This window comes from Grampus griseus, assembly GCF_964374135.1.
Source record: "Grampus griseus genome assembly, chromosome: 1".
Classification (NCBI taxonomy): Eukaryota; Metazoa; Chordata; class Mammalia; order Artiodactyla; family Delphinidae; genus Grampus; species Grampus griseus.
Window position 1 is genome coordinate 22,524,479 of NC_139017.1, and position 17,775 is coordinate 22,542,253.

Sequence of the window (17,775 nt, forward strand, 5' to 3'; positions counted from 1 at the left end):
GGGCGAGGGCACAGGAAAGAGAAGGGAGCCTGAGAGGACAGAGGGCAGGCTGGGACAGTTAGTACTAATAGTTACACTTGCTAAATTCAGTGACCTGCCTTTCGGCAAACTGATTCAGGTCTTTAGAAGTTCCTCTCCAGGGGAGCAATGCATTTGTTTTTGCCAGGTGCCCTAGGAGTTTCACTGGCCTGCAACCAGTATTGGTTAATATCTTGACTGGAGCTGTGTAAGTGAAGTTGGAGGTTCCCATTTTTCAGAGGAGCTCCTAAACCAGCTCAGACAGAAACAAACTCCTTTGCCTACCTGTGCTGATTCGGAGGATTTTTCTAAGTCCTCTTTTTATGGTGTGCAGCCCCTTGAAGAGGCTCAGCTTTATGCAGAGATACTGGTTTCAAAGCCCAGCCTCTCACAGGCCACAAAATCTAAGTCCCTGGATACTACCAGTTCATAATCTCCATCCCAAAACACAGGGCTGCTGCAGCATCTGGCCACCCCACACTACACCACCCTGTCTCCTAGTGGAAATGCAGGGACCTACCTTGTAAGAACTCAGCTGGAAACGTGTTACACTTTCCCTGCATATGTTTAACATTGGTTGATTTTACCATCTTACCAGAGCCAAAAAAAAGTATTTTGTAAATCTGTTCTTTATAAAAGTCCTCACTGCTATTAGCATGTACTTAATACTAGCAAGACCCTATTTGTATTTTCCTCTATCTACTGCTCCTGATCTGTTAAGGCTCAAGAACTCCGAGTAATCAGATAATCCAGTCACCTTTCTAAGAAATCCAGAGCAGGGAATCAGTAAAAGTTTAGTTGTCATGGCAGACATGAATTACAAAAGCCTAACTATTCCGGCAACCTTAATACCTACAATTTTTCTATCGTATATGAATTTAACAATATTTTATGAAACTATTTACATTTTGAACTCTTTCCTATAATCCCAAACCCCATACCTTTGGTGGGAAATGAATTCCTTAAACACACTCTGTTACTTAAGTGTATTTCACATTTTAGTTTGTCTTAAATTTACTTTGGATTCCAAAACCCAGCTAGTTTGAAGGCCAAAGCATCTAAAGAATATTCATAACTGAAAAACTCAGATTTATATTCTTGAACAATTAGTTCTAAATCCTCATCTAAATTCAGGCTTTATAAAAGGTGGAGAGGGTGGGAAGGCAAACCTATATCCTTTGTCCCATAGAAACTCTTTTTGTCTATAATTTTAAAGTACTGAATGTATCAAGTCCTTGTGTAATACTAGATAACGTTAAGAATTTAATAGACCCTTACCTGATGGTCCTGAATCTTCCTGCCCACCACTCTGAATGTGTTGTTGCCTGTATGATGATATATATGAACTCTGCTGAACCCGGTTGAACCACCAGCTGGCACCCACTTTTTATTGGCATCATCGTAAACCATCACAGCAGCTCTTGCCTGACAGATACTCTGTTCACTGGGGTGGAGGGGGGAAGAAAAGCAAACTTTTAAGAGACTTAAAATATGCTAAGCTTCCCACATAGCCATATAAACCAGAGTTAGCTAACCGAGCAATTGGTCAACAATTAGTGCTTTACTGGGTGCTAGAAACAGAAACAATGAACAAGACAGAGGCTTCCTGCTCTTATGGGTAGAGTCTGATGGGGAAGATAGACCAAAAAATGAACTGTAATGAGGGACCAGAAAGAGATCAGGATCCACAAAGAGCACTTAGATAGAAGAAACATTTTCTTCTAAATCTGAGGATCTAATACACTCATTAAACTGAATATAACTACAAATATAAATTAATCATTATTTAACTGTATACATATGTTTATAATATTGGTGAACTGTTTGTGATTACCTCTCTTTACTGGCAAAATTACTTTTATCATCAGGCTTGCTTCAAGGTCTATATAACAAATTCTGCTAGGCTCTTCTGCCCCTTGAGATATGGAGTGGTCACTAGCAATCAATGGACAGCCCGGTGACTGAGACAGTCAGTCCCTGACTCTCCACTCAGGCAAGATAACATCTTATGTTTCAAATTTCTTCACTTAAAAATGAAGAAGTAAAATAAGATGATTTCTAAGGATTCTTCTAGATGTTAAATTCTAAGCTTCACAAATAAATATTGAAGAAAAGAAGACCAACTCCATGATAGAATCTTTAAATCTCAGCTTCATCTCAATTATTTGTTACCAAGTGAAACTGAGATACATGAATAAATAAAATGTAGAGATGATCTTAATTCTATATTAAGCGATAGTTTCATCTTTCAAATATATTCCAAAATAATACTGGGCAAAAAAGACTGATTGGAATTTTACTTTATTTTATACCATATGTTATTTTTTAAAAATGAAATACCAAAAGTGAACTACAGAACAGGTATATTAACTCCATGCTGACTATTAACCGAATTAAAATGACTCAATCTCCATATAGAAGACTTATCTTGATGCTTGCTTAAGCAGCTGTTAATGGAGATGCTAAGTAGCTCATCCAACCCCATCTTTTAATGAAAGCACTGCTCATTCCACCAATTTTAGCCTTCAAGATTTTAAACAGTAAATCATGTGGGTCCTTCCCCAACATCCTGGGAAACAGTCGCTTTCATGCCCTCCCTGCTTACCCACACTTCTGGCCCATCTCTCAACAGTATATGTCTGTGCTTTACTAGACTTGTTGTGTGACTTGATGACACCTAAAGAGGTCACAGCACCGGGCAATAAACCCACCCAGAACAGTGGGGTTATAAATGCTTGTAATTTTCCATTAGCTAAATCTTACAAAAACTTGTAACAATACCTGTGCAGCACAAACACTGAAATAAACCCAGTGGTACTGTCTAAATTTTTATGCTGCACCGAATTTTTTTTAGTAAATTAGTTCTGGGAGTAAAAACGAGGCAATGACTAAAGCCTGAATTATTTTTAAAAGCTTGATTAAAGAGCCTTTGTCAGCACAGCAGTTGAAATCTCTTCAACTGCTCACAACAAAAATACTTGTTAAGGGACAAAATTTACATAACCCTATAGAAAGAAACAAGCTAAGGCAAAGTGCCTCTTACAGCATACAATCCAAGAAACAAATTTACTAACTAACTGTAAATAACAACTCAATAAACAAATCTGTAAATTAGTACAGAACAGTATTTTCCAGTTCGAAAATTAATGTTTTTGGACATACACGATGTTTCCCCAAGGTTCAAGAAATAATGTCTCTTCAAGAAGTTCCACTGGGATCATAGAAGTTAAAGCAATAGTTGAACCCCTATTTTGTAAATCAGGTTATTCCATGCCTCAAAAAAAAAAAAAAAAAAAAGATACACCAGAAATCTAAAACCAGGAGAGTTAAATAAAATGTCCCAACTTTCTCCTCCACCTTTTTCTTCCTCATTGCTCTACAGTGGGATGCCGGAGACATTCCAAATTACTGAAGCACCGAGTTAACTGAATAGCTCTGACTAATGCTTAATTATTCAAGATATATATAAACCACTTAGTCAGCAAGCAAATGTCTAGTCACTTCAATTTCCCTATAACCACAGAAACAAAGACACCTCTAAATGAACGTATCAAGGTAGCCAAGAAAGGCCAAAAATACAAAAACTGGTTGATTAGTTTTCTAATGAAGATGAAAAGAAATCTTCAAACTGAGATGTTAAGGATACAAATCTAACTCTAAACAAAACCAAGAAGCACCAAGAGAAGTCAAGGTTAAAGGGAAGAAAAACATAAGATGTGGGTAAGAGCTGAAGTGTCACTGGAGGTATAGTCAGAGCCACGCGGGTTATGCAGCAAACTGTGAAGATACAAGCTAAGACCCAAACAACCCTGTAGTTCTACCAGGCATCCGGCCCTCAGAGAAGCCACATCAAGGCCCAGCCAGGAAGGAATGGCGCTGTCCAGTGGGCTCTTAGCGACCAAGCCAAGTCTTTCCATTCCTTTCCACACACCTGAGGACCTCTCCTCAACTAGAGACACACATCCTATGGTGTAACAAAATATATCTGGTCTTTGTCAGGTTCCTGGAACAGAGCTCCTAAAACCCTTGGCATCTCCTGAGCAGTAAGAGTGTCTTTGGTATGCTAATGAGATTACTCTAGGCTTCCATACAAAGCCAAGATCAGAGGGTAGAAATGTTCAGTCTCACCCCTTCCCCACCTCTGGGGAGGAGAGAAGGGCCAGGAGACTGGTCTCACTCACAATGGCCAATGATTTAATCAATCATTCCTACATGATGAAATCTCCATAAAAACACCCAATCGAGCTCACATCCAGGTGCTGGTTGGGTGGCATGCCTAGACAGGGCCTAGAAGCTCTCTATTCCTTGCCCTATACATCTCTTCCACCTGGCTGTTTCTGAGTTGTATCCTTTATGATAAACCAGTAATGGTAAGTAAAACACCTTCCTGAGTTCTGGGAATCATTTTAACAAATTATTGAGCCTGAAGGGGAGTCTTGGGAACCCCCGAATTTGTAGTCAGCCGGGCCTAAGTGTGGGTAACCTAAGTACCCCACTGGCAGTGCCAACTAAAAACTGTCACTTCCCATCTGGTTCTCACTAAGCCACTGGAGTCGCTGACCTTCAACACCCCCTGAAAGGAGTTCGGGGCGGAGATCAGGAATGAGGTGCTCTGTGCTCTGGGGAAAACTGGCAGAACAGGCCTTCAGACAGTTAGATATTTTCAGAAGACTTTATGAGCCCAATTTCTTGCATCTTCTCACATCTAGAAAAGCACTAAAATCATTAACAGAGACATCTGCTCCTCGTGACTAGCAGCAACCTTCTGCCAAAATGTGTGCTTGATTGATCCTCCTTCGCCAAAATCACATAGATACTGACCTCCCCCTTATCTTTTCGAACAGCTCCCCAGAGCTTTCTGAGAAGCTGTCTCCCAGGCTATAGTTCCCATTTGGCCCCAGATAAAACTTACTCACTACTTAACTCACTACTGTCAGGTTGTACTTTTTTTTTTCAGTTGACAGCAGCCAGGTCTAAGTGGGAGCAGTCTTGTGGGACTGAGCCCTCAACCTATGGCATCTTGTACTAATTCCAGAAAGTCAGTGTTTGAATTCAGTTGAATTGTTGGACACCCAGTTTGTATCAAAAAAATAAGAGAACAGGGCTTCCCTGGTGGCGCAGTGGTTGAGAGTCCGCCTGCCGATGCAGGGGACACGGGTTCGTGCCCCGGTCCGGGAAGATCCCACATGCCGCGAAGCGGCTGGGCCCGTGAGCCATGGCCGCTGAGCCTGCGCATCTGGAGCCTGTGCCCCACAACGGGAGAGGCCACAACAGTGAGAGGCCCACGTACAGCAAAAAAAATAAAAAAAAGAGAGAACAGACTGTTGATTTGAGAAGAAAACTCCCACTCAATATACCAACTCCAAATTACAGGTATGCACAAAATAAGCTAGTGGTACCCAGTTTTGGATTTCACAAACCCATAAACTTCAAAGACCGACTGGATGAATCAGTACAGAACAGGGTTGACAGTATTTTGGCCTACTTGCCAGGTAGGAGATTTCAGGGTAAGGTAGGGGACCACCATAACTTACTAAAATGAAGATATTTTGGAACTTAAAAACTCAAAATAAATACAATGTAATATACTATAAATATAATAATTAGCTTTCCATACAATTCTCTACATTGCCCACTTTTTTTTTTCTTCCATTTCTCCCTGGCCCAGTGAAATACTTATAAGTCTGCCTGCTTTATATGTATGACTATATGACTGGCCTGAGTCACAACAGAACTGCCTGTACGTTGGTGTCTATACAAGCACCAGAGCAGTGACAGGTCAGCTAGAGGTTCTTCTGGTAAGAATTTCCAACTTTATCTAGGAGGATTTTTAGATGAGAAAGTCAATGAGAGAATTTCTGAAATGACGAAATTTCAGAAATTCACATATGTGCAGTTTTTCAGGGAAAAGTAACATGGAAGGAAGGCAAGATTTAAGAACCACAGCTATTGAAGAGTCAAAAAGGGGAAAAAATTAAAGAAAATAAAGATCTAAACGAGCACAGCAAAAAAGACAAAAATTTTATAATCTTTATATTATCATTCTACCTGAATTATAACAAGGCTCAAAATGAATACCTAGTAAGCCTTCAACATTCTGAGTCAGTAAAGGAAGTACATAAAAGATTAAATTAGTAAATTACTGAGCTGTACTTTTGTGAAGATCAGGCAGTAAATTAGTTATAAACAAAAATTTCATTTTATGACCAAATGCAAATGGTATATGTAATTGATTATACCTCATTTTCCTGATGTTAATTTTGTTTTTTTAAAAAATGAAATATGGCATTAGAAGGCTAAAGACAGCTGATTTTTAAAAAAAAAATAAAAACCATGACACTACAATCCAATTTTGTGGCTTTGTAAAAATTCATTTCTAAATATAGTCAAATTTCCTGAACAGGTATATATGATGGTAGAAAATGCTGGCCCAATTTTATTTTTATAGGTTACCTGTGAATGAAATGGTTCCTGGTATTTAAGCAGAGTAAGGATCCCTTGGCTATTCTTGTCTATGCTGTTTACCGAGATTGCAATAAAGCCAAGTCTTTGAAAATAGCAACTTCCTTTCAAAGTAACCATTACTTGTCAAAGAAAGCATGAATATGCAGTGTCTAGGCACAGAGTAGGCATTGTTTACATTCTCGTTCAGTACATAATTTCATTTAACAAAATCCTACTCAAGAATTGGATCATCAAGATCTGGATCAAATACCATTCCTTCTGTTAAGTCTTTGTGGAGTCCCCAAAGCCAGAATTAATTGCTCCCTCCTCCCATAGCATTCATTAATTTTTCCACCAGGAGGACTCTGTGCGGAGGTAATATCTGAGCCACAGGAAGGAGTTAGGATTTTACTCCAAGTGCATTGGGAAGCCACTAGAGGGCTTTAAGCACCAAAGGCAAGAGAAAAATTATGTCACCCAGCATTTTACTGATACTCCCAAAGTAGTATGCGACATGCTATAAAGGATGTCACTACTGGAAGTCATGGTCCCAATTAATTTATTTTTACATACATATAAAAATGTATTCATCATCTTTGAAAAGGAGAATGTCATTTATCTTCGAATGACAGAGCCTAGTCTGCAGTAAGTTATCAAGGTCTATACAATAACCTCTGCTATACTACCAACAACTTAGAGAGTTTACTCTAAGAAAGAGAATTAGCATCTTGTCTGTTATGATACTGAGTCACTCTGTGAATCAAGATGTCAGTTATTCAGAAGATAAAATATTAAGAAAGAAATTACACAAAGAAGTTGGGAATTTTAGGGCTTCCCTGGTGGCGCAGTGGTTAAGAATCCGCCTGCCAATGCAAGGGGACACGAATTCGAGCCCTGGTCCAGGAAGATCCCACATGCCGCGGAGCAACCAAGCCCGTGCGCCACAACTATTGAGCCTGCGCTCTAGAGTCCGTGAACCACAACTATTGAAGCCTGCGCGCCTAGAGCCCGTGCTCAGCAACAAAAGAAGCCACCACAACAAGAAGCCCGCGCACCGCTACGAAGAGTAGCCTCCGCTGGCCGAAACTAGAGAAAGCCCGCACGCAGCAACGAAGACCCAAGGCAGCCAAAAATAAATAAATAAAATTAATTTTTTAAAAAAAGTTGGTAATTTTAAAGACAGTATTTCCACCTTATTCTCTGATGTCAATTTTTTTTGCTCAAGCTTGTAATTTTATAACATTTCAAGCATTAATGAGGCTTAAACATAATTTGATTTCAATTCAATTCCACAATTATTTTTCACACCTGCATTCCATGGCCTCCTAGAGTTATAAAAGATTATGCACTCAAATAGGGACTAATAAACATGTATTTTCTTCAAATAGGAAAGTAAGCAATAAATAGCATGCCCTGTATTGTGTTAAGCACTAGAGGAGTCACAAATAGAAGGCTTTTTCTCTCAGTTCACCACTCTAGACTCCAGCCATCCTGCAAACCTAGGGGTCACACCAGCATCCTCCCTGCCCTTCACCCTGCCAGGCACTCGGTCACCGAGGCCCGTCAATTCTACTTCCTAAAAACTTCTAAATTCATTAGTTCCCTTTGCTCACAATGCTCAAAAGCTTTAATTTGGGCCGTCCCTGGTTTCTCATCTGGTTTATTTCAAGTCTCCTAACTGGTATCCCTGACTGCAATTTTACTCCTTCTTCCCAGTGCTTCCAGAGGGAAATTTTTCTAAAGCAAATCTCATCACATCACTGTTCTGCTTAAGACACTCTAAAGACTCATTTCAGGATAAACTTTGGCTTCATAGCATGGCACAAGGGGTCTACTGTGATTTGGCCTCTGTCTTTCTCAACGTTCATACTTTCTTTCAAATACTTGTAGCATGAAATGTGTACAAGACACCATTCTACCATCCTGCTGCTGGTGGCACATCCCACCACTGGGGGCACATCAGTATTCACTACAGCAATGACAATTATGCCATATTTGTCCATGTATCTACACCTTTGCACATGCCCTGTACCTAACCTACCTGCACCTCTCCTCCTCGCCCAATACTGACAGTTCTGCAGAATTTAGACACAAGTGTCACATCCTCTTGAAAGCTTTTCCTCTCTCCCTCAATATATAATAGGAACTCACTCTCTGGGTTCTCACAATACACTATGCATATCATGTCTCCAACAACATCATATTAAACCCCTGAAGGGTCGGCATTGTATCTTTTCATCTCTCCTAATTAAGATTTGTTGAAGGACTAACTTGGAAAGTAGTGAGCAATATTAACCGTCAAAAGTAAAAATCCATAAGCTTTGAGTAAGAGCCCCAAAACATGCCAGTGAAAGCTCCCTTTTCTGACTTCCAATGCCCAAATGGACAATCTCAGACCTTCTCCTTTCCATCTATAAAACATACCATTAGCACTCAAAACACTCAGCTCTGAGCTAGTAAACTATTCTAATCACCCCGCACTCTTCTGCTCCCAGTTAGGCTGTATACTTATTAAGAAGTCAGCTGTGTTTGTGACCAAATATATTCAGTCCAAGTGTACTTGTACTGTAATTATGCAATTTAAATATTATATAAAGGGATACAACGTGAATATATAGAAATTCTATGAAAATTAAGTTCCTATCAAGATGAGTCACTAAAAAATTGTAAGATATACATAAAAGACGGGGGAATCACACAAGTCTAGCAGACTGCTATACTGAGAATGCTCTGCATATATCTTAAGTTCTCTCTCCACTTTAAAGAAACCAAAGCTGAAACTCTGAAGGTAAAACATGGGCATGCTTCAGGAAAGAAAAATAATGTAGACTTCTCATCACCAGACTAACACTAAAAGCTTTATCAAAAATAAAAGTCACAGAATGAACATAATATAGACTAAAATGCTCTAAGGTACATGTCATTTTTAAGGATACCAAGCTTGAGATCAATTAACCAACCATCATCACCCGTACAGATCACATTACATACAAAAGCTTCTACTATATGCTACATTTGTGAACTACTAACTAGCTTTTCTCCTTTCATATTCCATCCATAAACCAAAAAACTTGCTAAGAATGGCGGGAGGGGGGCGGGGGGCAGGTGCTGCTTGCTACAACAGCTAGGTGCTGCTGTCCTGGCTCCCTGATTGAAGGATACGGGAAAACTCTGTGAATGCCACTGACAAACAGCAGATACAAACAAGGCAGCAAACAAACTTATTTTCTGCAAGGCAAGAAAACCATCTGTGAGGCAGTAGCTCCAATAACGTAGAAAGGCAAAATTTCCACTAAAGACCACAGAGTTGTATACCATTCATCTCTCTAAGAAATACTAAAAGGTTGGGTTTTTTTTAATAGCTCTTTATTGGAGTATAATTGCTTCACAATACTGTGTTAGTTTCTGTTGTACAACAAAGTGAATCAGCCATATGCATACACATGTCCTCATACCCCCTCCCTCTTGCGTCTCCCTCCCACCCTCCCTATCCCACCCCTCTAGGTTGCCCCAAAGAACGGAGCTGATCTCCCTGTGCTATGCTGCTGCTTCCCACCAGCCAACTATTTTACATTCGGTAGTGTGTATGTCGATGCTACTCTCACTTCGCCCCAGCTTCGCCCTCCCACCCCATGTCACCAAGTCCATTCTCTATGTCTACCTCTAAAAGGTTTTTTTAAAAGGTGAAAAGATCAATGTCACTACTTAACTCTTCATCCCATAACATCTATATTCATGTGCAAAGTACAACTGTAATCTAACATATAACAGATCCACAGTCACCACAGAAAATGACCAATATATCTAAAGCAAGATAGCATGTTTTAGAAAACATTTTAGCAAATCTGTTGGGTTATCCCATAGGATGAAAAAGTCTCTTAAAAAAAAGGAGAAATCATTAGGTAAAATACTATGTAGAAAAAGTACCTGAAAGGAGGCACTTCCTACATGCAGTTATGCATGTTTAGGAAGAAGAGTAAGCTTTTAAAAAAATCTTTATGGTACTATTTGACTTTAATTATGAATACCTCTTATTTGAATAAGTACAGAACATGAAAAATCCTATAAATGTGACTTGGCCAACAAAAAGAACCTGCCTCTGCCAACAATATACCTGGAGAGAGAGGAAGAATACAGAAAATGAAAATGCGACTATTTTGATATTCTTAGAACCACAAGAGAGAGGAGAAAACGAGGATGGAATTTATAAGGGTTTGTAGAGAGAAAAGAAAATGAAATCGTATTGGGCAGGAAGTAAAAAGAGAACTAAGAAACTACTAAGACAGAAAATCTTGGATGGAAACCTGTCTCTGCATGCAACTGGCTGGGCACGTACTGAAGGAAACCTGGCCTGCTGCCGAGAAGAAGCCCAGGTAAATCAAGCCCTCCTGCCTTTCCTGTGATACAGAAGACTAGTTAACCAAAAAAAAGCAAAACACTATTTTAAAAAAATTAAAACCAACTGTTTCAGGAGACCGTACTCTACAACTATCCATAGATAAATATTTTCAGAGCCTGTGTTTCAAAGTATTGCTTAACTGCAAGCACAAAAATCATAACAAAATCAATGAGGGAAAATCTATTAATTTTTTACTATCTATAGTATTTAGTATAGACTGACATATCTCCAGTTGCAGTCGTAGAGAAATCTCCTTACATTAATAAAGACCTAAAACCCAGAGACAAATAAGTGACATATATAATTAATTACTGAGTCAGGGTTGTGATGATAATAATGATACTAATAATAAAAATAAATACTAATATGAATATAATACTTAAGAAGATCCACACACTGTTCTATGTACTTTGCCTTTATTAATTCATTTATTTATTCAACAACTTTATTTGGTAGATACTTGTTAATATTCCCATTCTACAGATAGGAAATTGAGACAGAGAAGTGAATTAATTTGACCAAACAACATACTGTAGGAAGTGACAGAAATGGGATTCAAAGCAGCAGTCTGCTTCAGAGTCTGGACTTTCGATCACTCTACTTGAATAAGAGAGTTAGAGTCTGCCTACCTACCAATTATATTAGTTCAATCAAATTAACTCCTCAGAAGTTTTCTATCATTTCTGCATTATACTTCATGTTATATTTGTTGAAGCTAAAGGAAGGGAATTTGTATATTTGCTGAAATTGATGTTCTTGTAGAAATAAACCAGGATTCTTCTGAAGACTTCACTAGAGAAAATTATACCTTATACTACTAAGAAAACATATCTAGACTATCACAGACTTTTTTTAAAGATAGTACAAAACATATGCATAAAATTAATACTTCAGGGAAAGTTTCCTTCCAATTGAACCTCAACATTCTTCAAAGAATTACATGAAGGCAAAATCTGTGGGAAGCCTTTTAGACATCAAACTAGACACACATACACGCATGCACACAAATGAAGAATATATAAATATAACATGATTTTTAAGACAAGTCATATGGTAGAACAGCACCCACCATTCCATTATCTTTAACTACCCTGATTTTGTTACTATACAATGTAACAATTTAGCATTAGAGTACATGAACTCTAAAATACACCAGCTAATATGAGGAATACCACTCTCATTTTTCAAAAAGAATAGGTAAAATGAAATAATACAAGAAACTTTAGTTATTTTCATCCAAGTTAGTATAGTACTGACTAGAAAATTAAGATAAAATTTCAACCGAAAACTACAGAAAAAAGATCCTTTCAGATAAATGAAAACAAAGAAGGACTGAATATGAATACAGACTGAACTAGGGGTAACACTATAACCATTTATTAATGTCTTCCCAACTAGATTGGGAGGGGAGGGGCTGTGTTTTACTAATATATTTAACACTAGCTGGTGTTCAGCCCCTACTCAGGAGCTCACTAAATTTCTGCTGAATCAAAGACGTGGTGCAGGATGAAGTGATAATTAAAAAAAAAAAAGAAGTACAGTATAAGAAAGCTCCATTTTATGGCTGAGTTCTAGACGGTTAAAGTTGCCAGAAATCTCACCTTAGGTAAGTGGCTAATTTACTGTCGCTGACTTTCCTAAAATTGGGCACACCTGAATTATAATCTGAATCCAAAATTACTGTAGAAAATGTGAATGGTCAGCAGACCTAGGGACATCTGGTGTGGTAGTTTATTTTCTAAAATACCATAAACATCATCATCTTAAATTACAGTAAGTGCATAGAGTTAATTATTCTTTAAACCAGTCATTAAAACAAAATGAAACTTTTTCTTTTTTAAAAAAATAAATTTATTTATTATTTATTTTTGGTTGTGTTGGGTCTTCGTTGCTGCACGCCGGCTTTCTCTAGTTGTGGCGAGCGGGGGCTACTCTTCGTTGCAGTGTGCAGCTTCTCATTGTTGTGGCTTCTCTTGCTGCGGAGCACGGGCTCTAGGCACGTGGGCTTCAGTAGTTGTGGCACTCGGGCTCAGCAGTTGTGGCTCGAGGGCTCTAGAGCTCAGGCTCAGTAGTTGTGGCTCACAGGCTTAGTTGCTCCTCGGCATGTGGGATCTTCCCAGACCAGGGCTCGAACCCGTGTCCCCTGCATTGGCAGGCAGATTCTTAACCACTGCACCACCAGGGAAGTCCCCAAAATGAAACTTTTATGAAACGGTTTTGTTTTTGGTGAAACTTTTTATGAAAACTTTATGAAAAGCTCAGTCTTTCACAAAAAGACCTGTTAACACCATTTGTAACTTGGTAAAGTTTAATGAAACAACTTACTTAGGTATCTATCACTTGTATTTTTTAACTAGTAGAAACCTCTCTTGTCTGCTAGAGATCTCTTTTTCATCAGAATTAAACTTAAAGCTAATTCCTTTCCATGCCCACCTGTGCTAAGCAGCTTCTGAGACAGCCCCCAAAGCAGAGACTTGAACAGATATTTGTACACCAATATTCACAGCAGCACTATTCAGCCAAAAGGTAAACACCAATGTCCATCAACAGGTTAATGGATAAATAAAATGTGGTATATACATACAATAAAATATTATTCAGACTTAGAAAGGAAAAAATCCTGACAAGTGCTATAACACGATGAAGACATAATGCTAAGTTAAAATAAGCCAGACACCAAAGGACAAATACTGTATGATTCCACTTATACAAAGGACATACAGTAGTCAAACTAATAGAGACAGAAGGTAGAATGGTTGTTTTCACGGGCTGTGGGGAGGGAAGGAGGGGGAGTGACTATTTAACGGGTACAGTTTCAGTTTGGGAAGATTAAAAAGTTCTAGAGATGGTTGGTGGTGATAGTTACACAACAATGTGAATGTACTTAAGGCCACTGAACTGTGATTACACATGGTGAAAATACATAAACTTTGTATTATATATTTTACCACAATTTAAAAAATATATAATAGCTTTAAATATTAAGAAAACATGAAAATGTAAAAAAGTATTTCTGTCTGTCAAGCAATAAGACTGTATTTATTAATCCCACTTGCATTTGGTTGAAGGTTATGTCTTAATACAAGTCAAAATTTTTATGTTAATAAAGAAAACACAAACAGTAACATTGTCTAGAATTAATCCAACGTGTTACAACGAATGTTTAAAGTTTTGTTATGTCTTGTTATTTGAGATGCTTTGCTACTCTTATTTCTTTTTATAAGACAACTCTTTGGGCTGCACTGACAACCATTAGCTTCCTAGTTATAAACTTTGGTTTATAATTTCTCCCTGCTGTTTCTGGCTCCTATTACAAGTATAATTATAAGAAATAATTTGCATCTTCTTCCTTCCTCCCAACCACAACAAAAAAGATGGTTCCCAATGATCTCCACCACCTGGTATTCATGCCCTTGTGTAATCTCTCTCCCCTGTGTGTGGGCTACACCCATCAACTTGCTTCTATTCTATGGCAAAAGTTATGGAATGTCAGTTCCAGGGTTCATTTACAAAAAGACTGTGGCTTCCATCCTGTGGGAAAGGCTGGCGTGACAGGCCAACTGTGGGGAGGAACTGAGGCCCTCGGTCCAACTGCCTGCAACTAAATTCAATCAGTAACTATGTAAATGAGCTTAGAAGATCCTCCCTCCACCCCACCCACCTCCGTGATGACTGGCCAACATCTTGACAGCAATTGTCGAGAAACCCTGAGCCAAAGGACCCAGTTAAGCTGTACTCAAATTCCTAATCTACAGAAACTGTGTGATAATAAACGTGCGTTGTTTTAAGCCACTAAATATTGCTGTAATTTTATTGTGTTGCCATAAATAACCAATACAGCACCTCCACACATCCTCTTGCCTGTCCCCCAAGATCTTAAATTTCTTTCTTCCCCCAGTATGTTAGTTCCAGGTATACAACATAATGATTTGATATTTGTGTGTGTGTGTGTATATAGCAAGATGAACACCACAGTAAGTCCATCACCACACACTTACAATTATTTTTCTTGTGATGAGAACTTTTAAGACCTCTCTCAGCGACCCTCAAATATACAATACAGTGTTTTATGTAAACTTAAAAGCCAAGACAATCTCTATTTCACATGCCACATAGCACTTAGCACACAATAAAGAGCACACAATCAACAGGCTCATATCTTGTATCTACACACTTATCTTTTTTTTAAATTGATCTGAAGTTTTCAAAGATTAACTTCCAGTGCACCAGCAAACCTAAACCCTCATTAACAGCATGACAGCTCACAAAAGTAAGTATATTTAGAAATGGTCAGTGACAGAAGGAAAAATACGGGTAAACACTTCACTTGGCAACATGTCCCTTCCCTAACCTAGCAAATCCCCCCATTAACAAGAATTGAAGCAACTGATTAGAGATTTCACCTGTTTCCTGAAGTTTTCTGCCTCACATTATTTTCATCAGGTTGTAAAAACTATAAAAGGTTCGATTCACCAGAAAGATACAACAATCATAAATGTGCAGGTATCTAATTAGTTTCAAAACACATGAAGCAAAAACTGAATTATTATTTTGCAATATATCACTGCATCAAATCAACACCTTACACTTCCACAAACTTTTTTTAAAATTTATTTATATATTTATTATTATTTGGGTGGGGGGGTTGTGTTGGGTCTTCGTTGTTGTACGCAGGTTTTCTCTAGTTGCAGTGAGCGGGGGCTACTCTTCGTTGCAGTGCGTGGGCTTCTCATTGTCGCGGCTTTTGTTGTGGAGCATGGGCTCTAAGCGCGCAGGCTTCAGTAGTTGTGGCTCACGGGCTTAGTTGCTCCGCGGCATGCGGGATCTTCCCGGACCAGGGCTCGAACTCGTGTCCCCTGCATCGGCAGGTGGATTCTTAACCACTGTGCCACCAGGGAAGCCCCTTAGACAATCTTATATGTCAAGTTTATCTCAATAAAACTGGGGGAAAAAACTGACAGAATTAAAGAGAGAACAACGCTTCCACAACATTAGTTGCAAATTTTAACACCACCTCTCAGTTAACTGATAAAACTAGACAATAATTTATAAAGTACATTAAAAAATACTGAACACTTGGGCTTCCCTGGTGGCACAGTGGCTAAGAATCTGCCTGCCAATGCAGGGGAAACAGGTTCAAGCCGTGGTCTGGGAAGATCCCACATGCCCCGGAGCAACTAAGCCCGTGCGCCACAACTACTGAGCCGGCACTCTAGAGCCCACTCGCCACAACTACTGAAGCCCGTGCACCTAGAGCCTGTGCTCCGCAACAAGAGAAGCCACCACAATGAGAAGCCCGCGCACCGCAACGAAGAGTAGCCACCACTCACCACAACTAGAGAAAGCCCGCATGCAGCAACAAAGACCCAACGCAGCCAAAAATAAATACATTTATTTTAAAAATATTGAACACACAGAAAATCTGAAAACTATTAACTACTATGACTTAACTGACATTTAAAAAGCAGTACACCCAACAACTGCAGAATATACATTCTTTTCAAGTACACATAGTATGATCACCAACACAGATGATATACTAGACCATCAAAAAATTCTCAATAAATTTAAAATAACTGAAAGCATGCAAAGGATATCCTCTGACCACAATGGAATTAAATTTGAAGTTAACCATACTAGGATACCTAAAAAAAATTTGGGGGGAGGGGTGGAAAAACACACTTCTAAGTGATTCATGGGTCAGAGAAGAAAACACAAGAAAATCAGAAAATATTTCAAATTAAATCATTATGAAAATACGACAAAAATCATGAGATGCAGCTAAAGCAGTGCTTAGTGGTTAATTTAGAGTTGTAAATGCTTATATTAGAAAAGAAAGGTCTAAAACCAAATATCTAAGCTTCCCTCTCTTAAGAAGTTAGAAAAGAACAAAGAAAACCCAAAGGTAATAAAGAAAACAGAAAACAGTAAGAAAAATTAAAATTTCTAGCTAAACTGATCAAGAAAAGGAGAGAACACAAATTACCTATTATCAGGAATGAAAGAGGCCTTATCACTACAGATTCTACAAATGTTAAAAAATAATACTAAGGGAATCTGATGAACAGCATTATGCCACCACATCTGACAAATTAGACGAAACTGGAAAAATTCCTGAAAAGCAAACTGACATGAGAAAAAATCTAAATTACTTTATCTATTAAAGAAATTATAGAGCTTCCCACAAATAAAACTCCACATACATGGTTGCTCTAGTGAAGTGTATCAAATATCTAAGGAAAACACAGCATCAATTTTATAGACTCTCAGAAAATAGAAATCATTTCCAGTTTGATGATGTCAGCATGACTCTAATACCAAAACCTGACAGACATTACAAATAAAATGACACTGTCCTTCCATAATACAGATGTGAAAATTAACAAAATATTATCAAATCAAAATTAGCAATATATTTAAAGAATAATTAAATATTATTTATCCCAGGAATGCAAGGTTGATTTAACATTTGAAAGCCAAAGTAATTCACTACATTAACAGAATAAAGGAGAAAAGCTGTGCATTGCAAAAGATGCAGAAAAAGCACTGGATAAAATGGATTATCTGTCATAACAAGAGCTCTCAGCAAACTAGGAACAGAAGGGAATTTCCTTAATGTGATAAAGAGCATCTACAGAAATAGCTATAACTAACATTATACTTAATTGTAAAATACTGAACTCCTTCCCCGAGATCAGGAACAAGGCAAGAATGCCCTTCTCACCATTTCTATTCAACACTACAGTGGCACTCCCAGCCTTTGCACCAAGGCAAATAAATAAATAAAAGATCAGAAAAAGTAATGCCCTCTAATTGCAGATTAAAAATATTTATATAAAAAATCCTAGCAGGCTTCCCTGGTGGCACAGTGGTTAAGAATGAGCCTGCCAATGCAGGAGACATGGGTTCGAGCC

The 17,775-nt window shown here is 38.4% G+C and overlaps 1 protein-coding gene across 7 annotated transcripts in view; it reads right to left on the minus strand.

Annotated features, from left to right (window-relative positions):
* The window catches only part of ENAH (ENAH actin regulator), a 156,362-nt gene that overhangs the window by 74,880 nt on the left and 63,707 nt on the right, over positions 1-17,775 (minus strand). For all 7 annotated transcript variants that reach the window (XM_082652049.1, XM_082652056.1, XM_082652055.1 and 4 more), the window contains one exon: positions 1,297-1,462. In XM_082652049.1, coding sequence (XP_082508175.1) covers positions 1,297-1,462 — 166 coding nt within the window. The remainder of the gene's footprint in view (positions 1-1,296; positions 1,463-17,775) is intronic.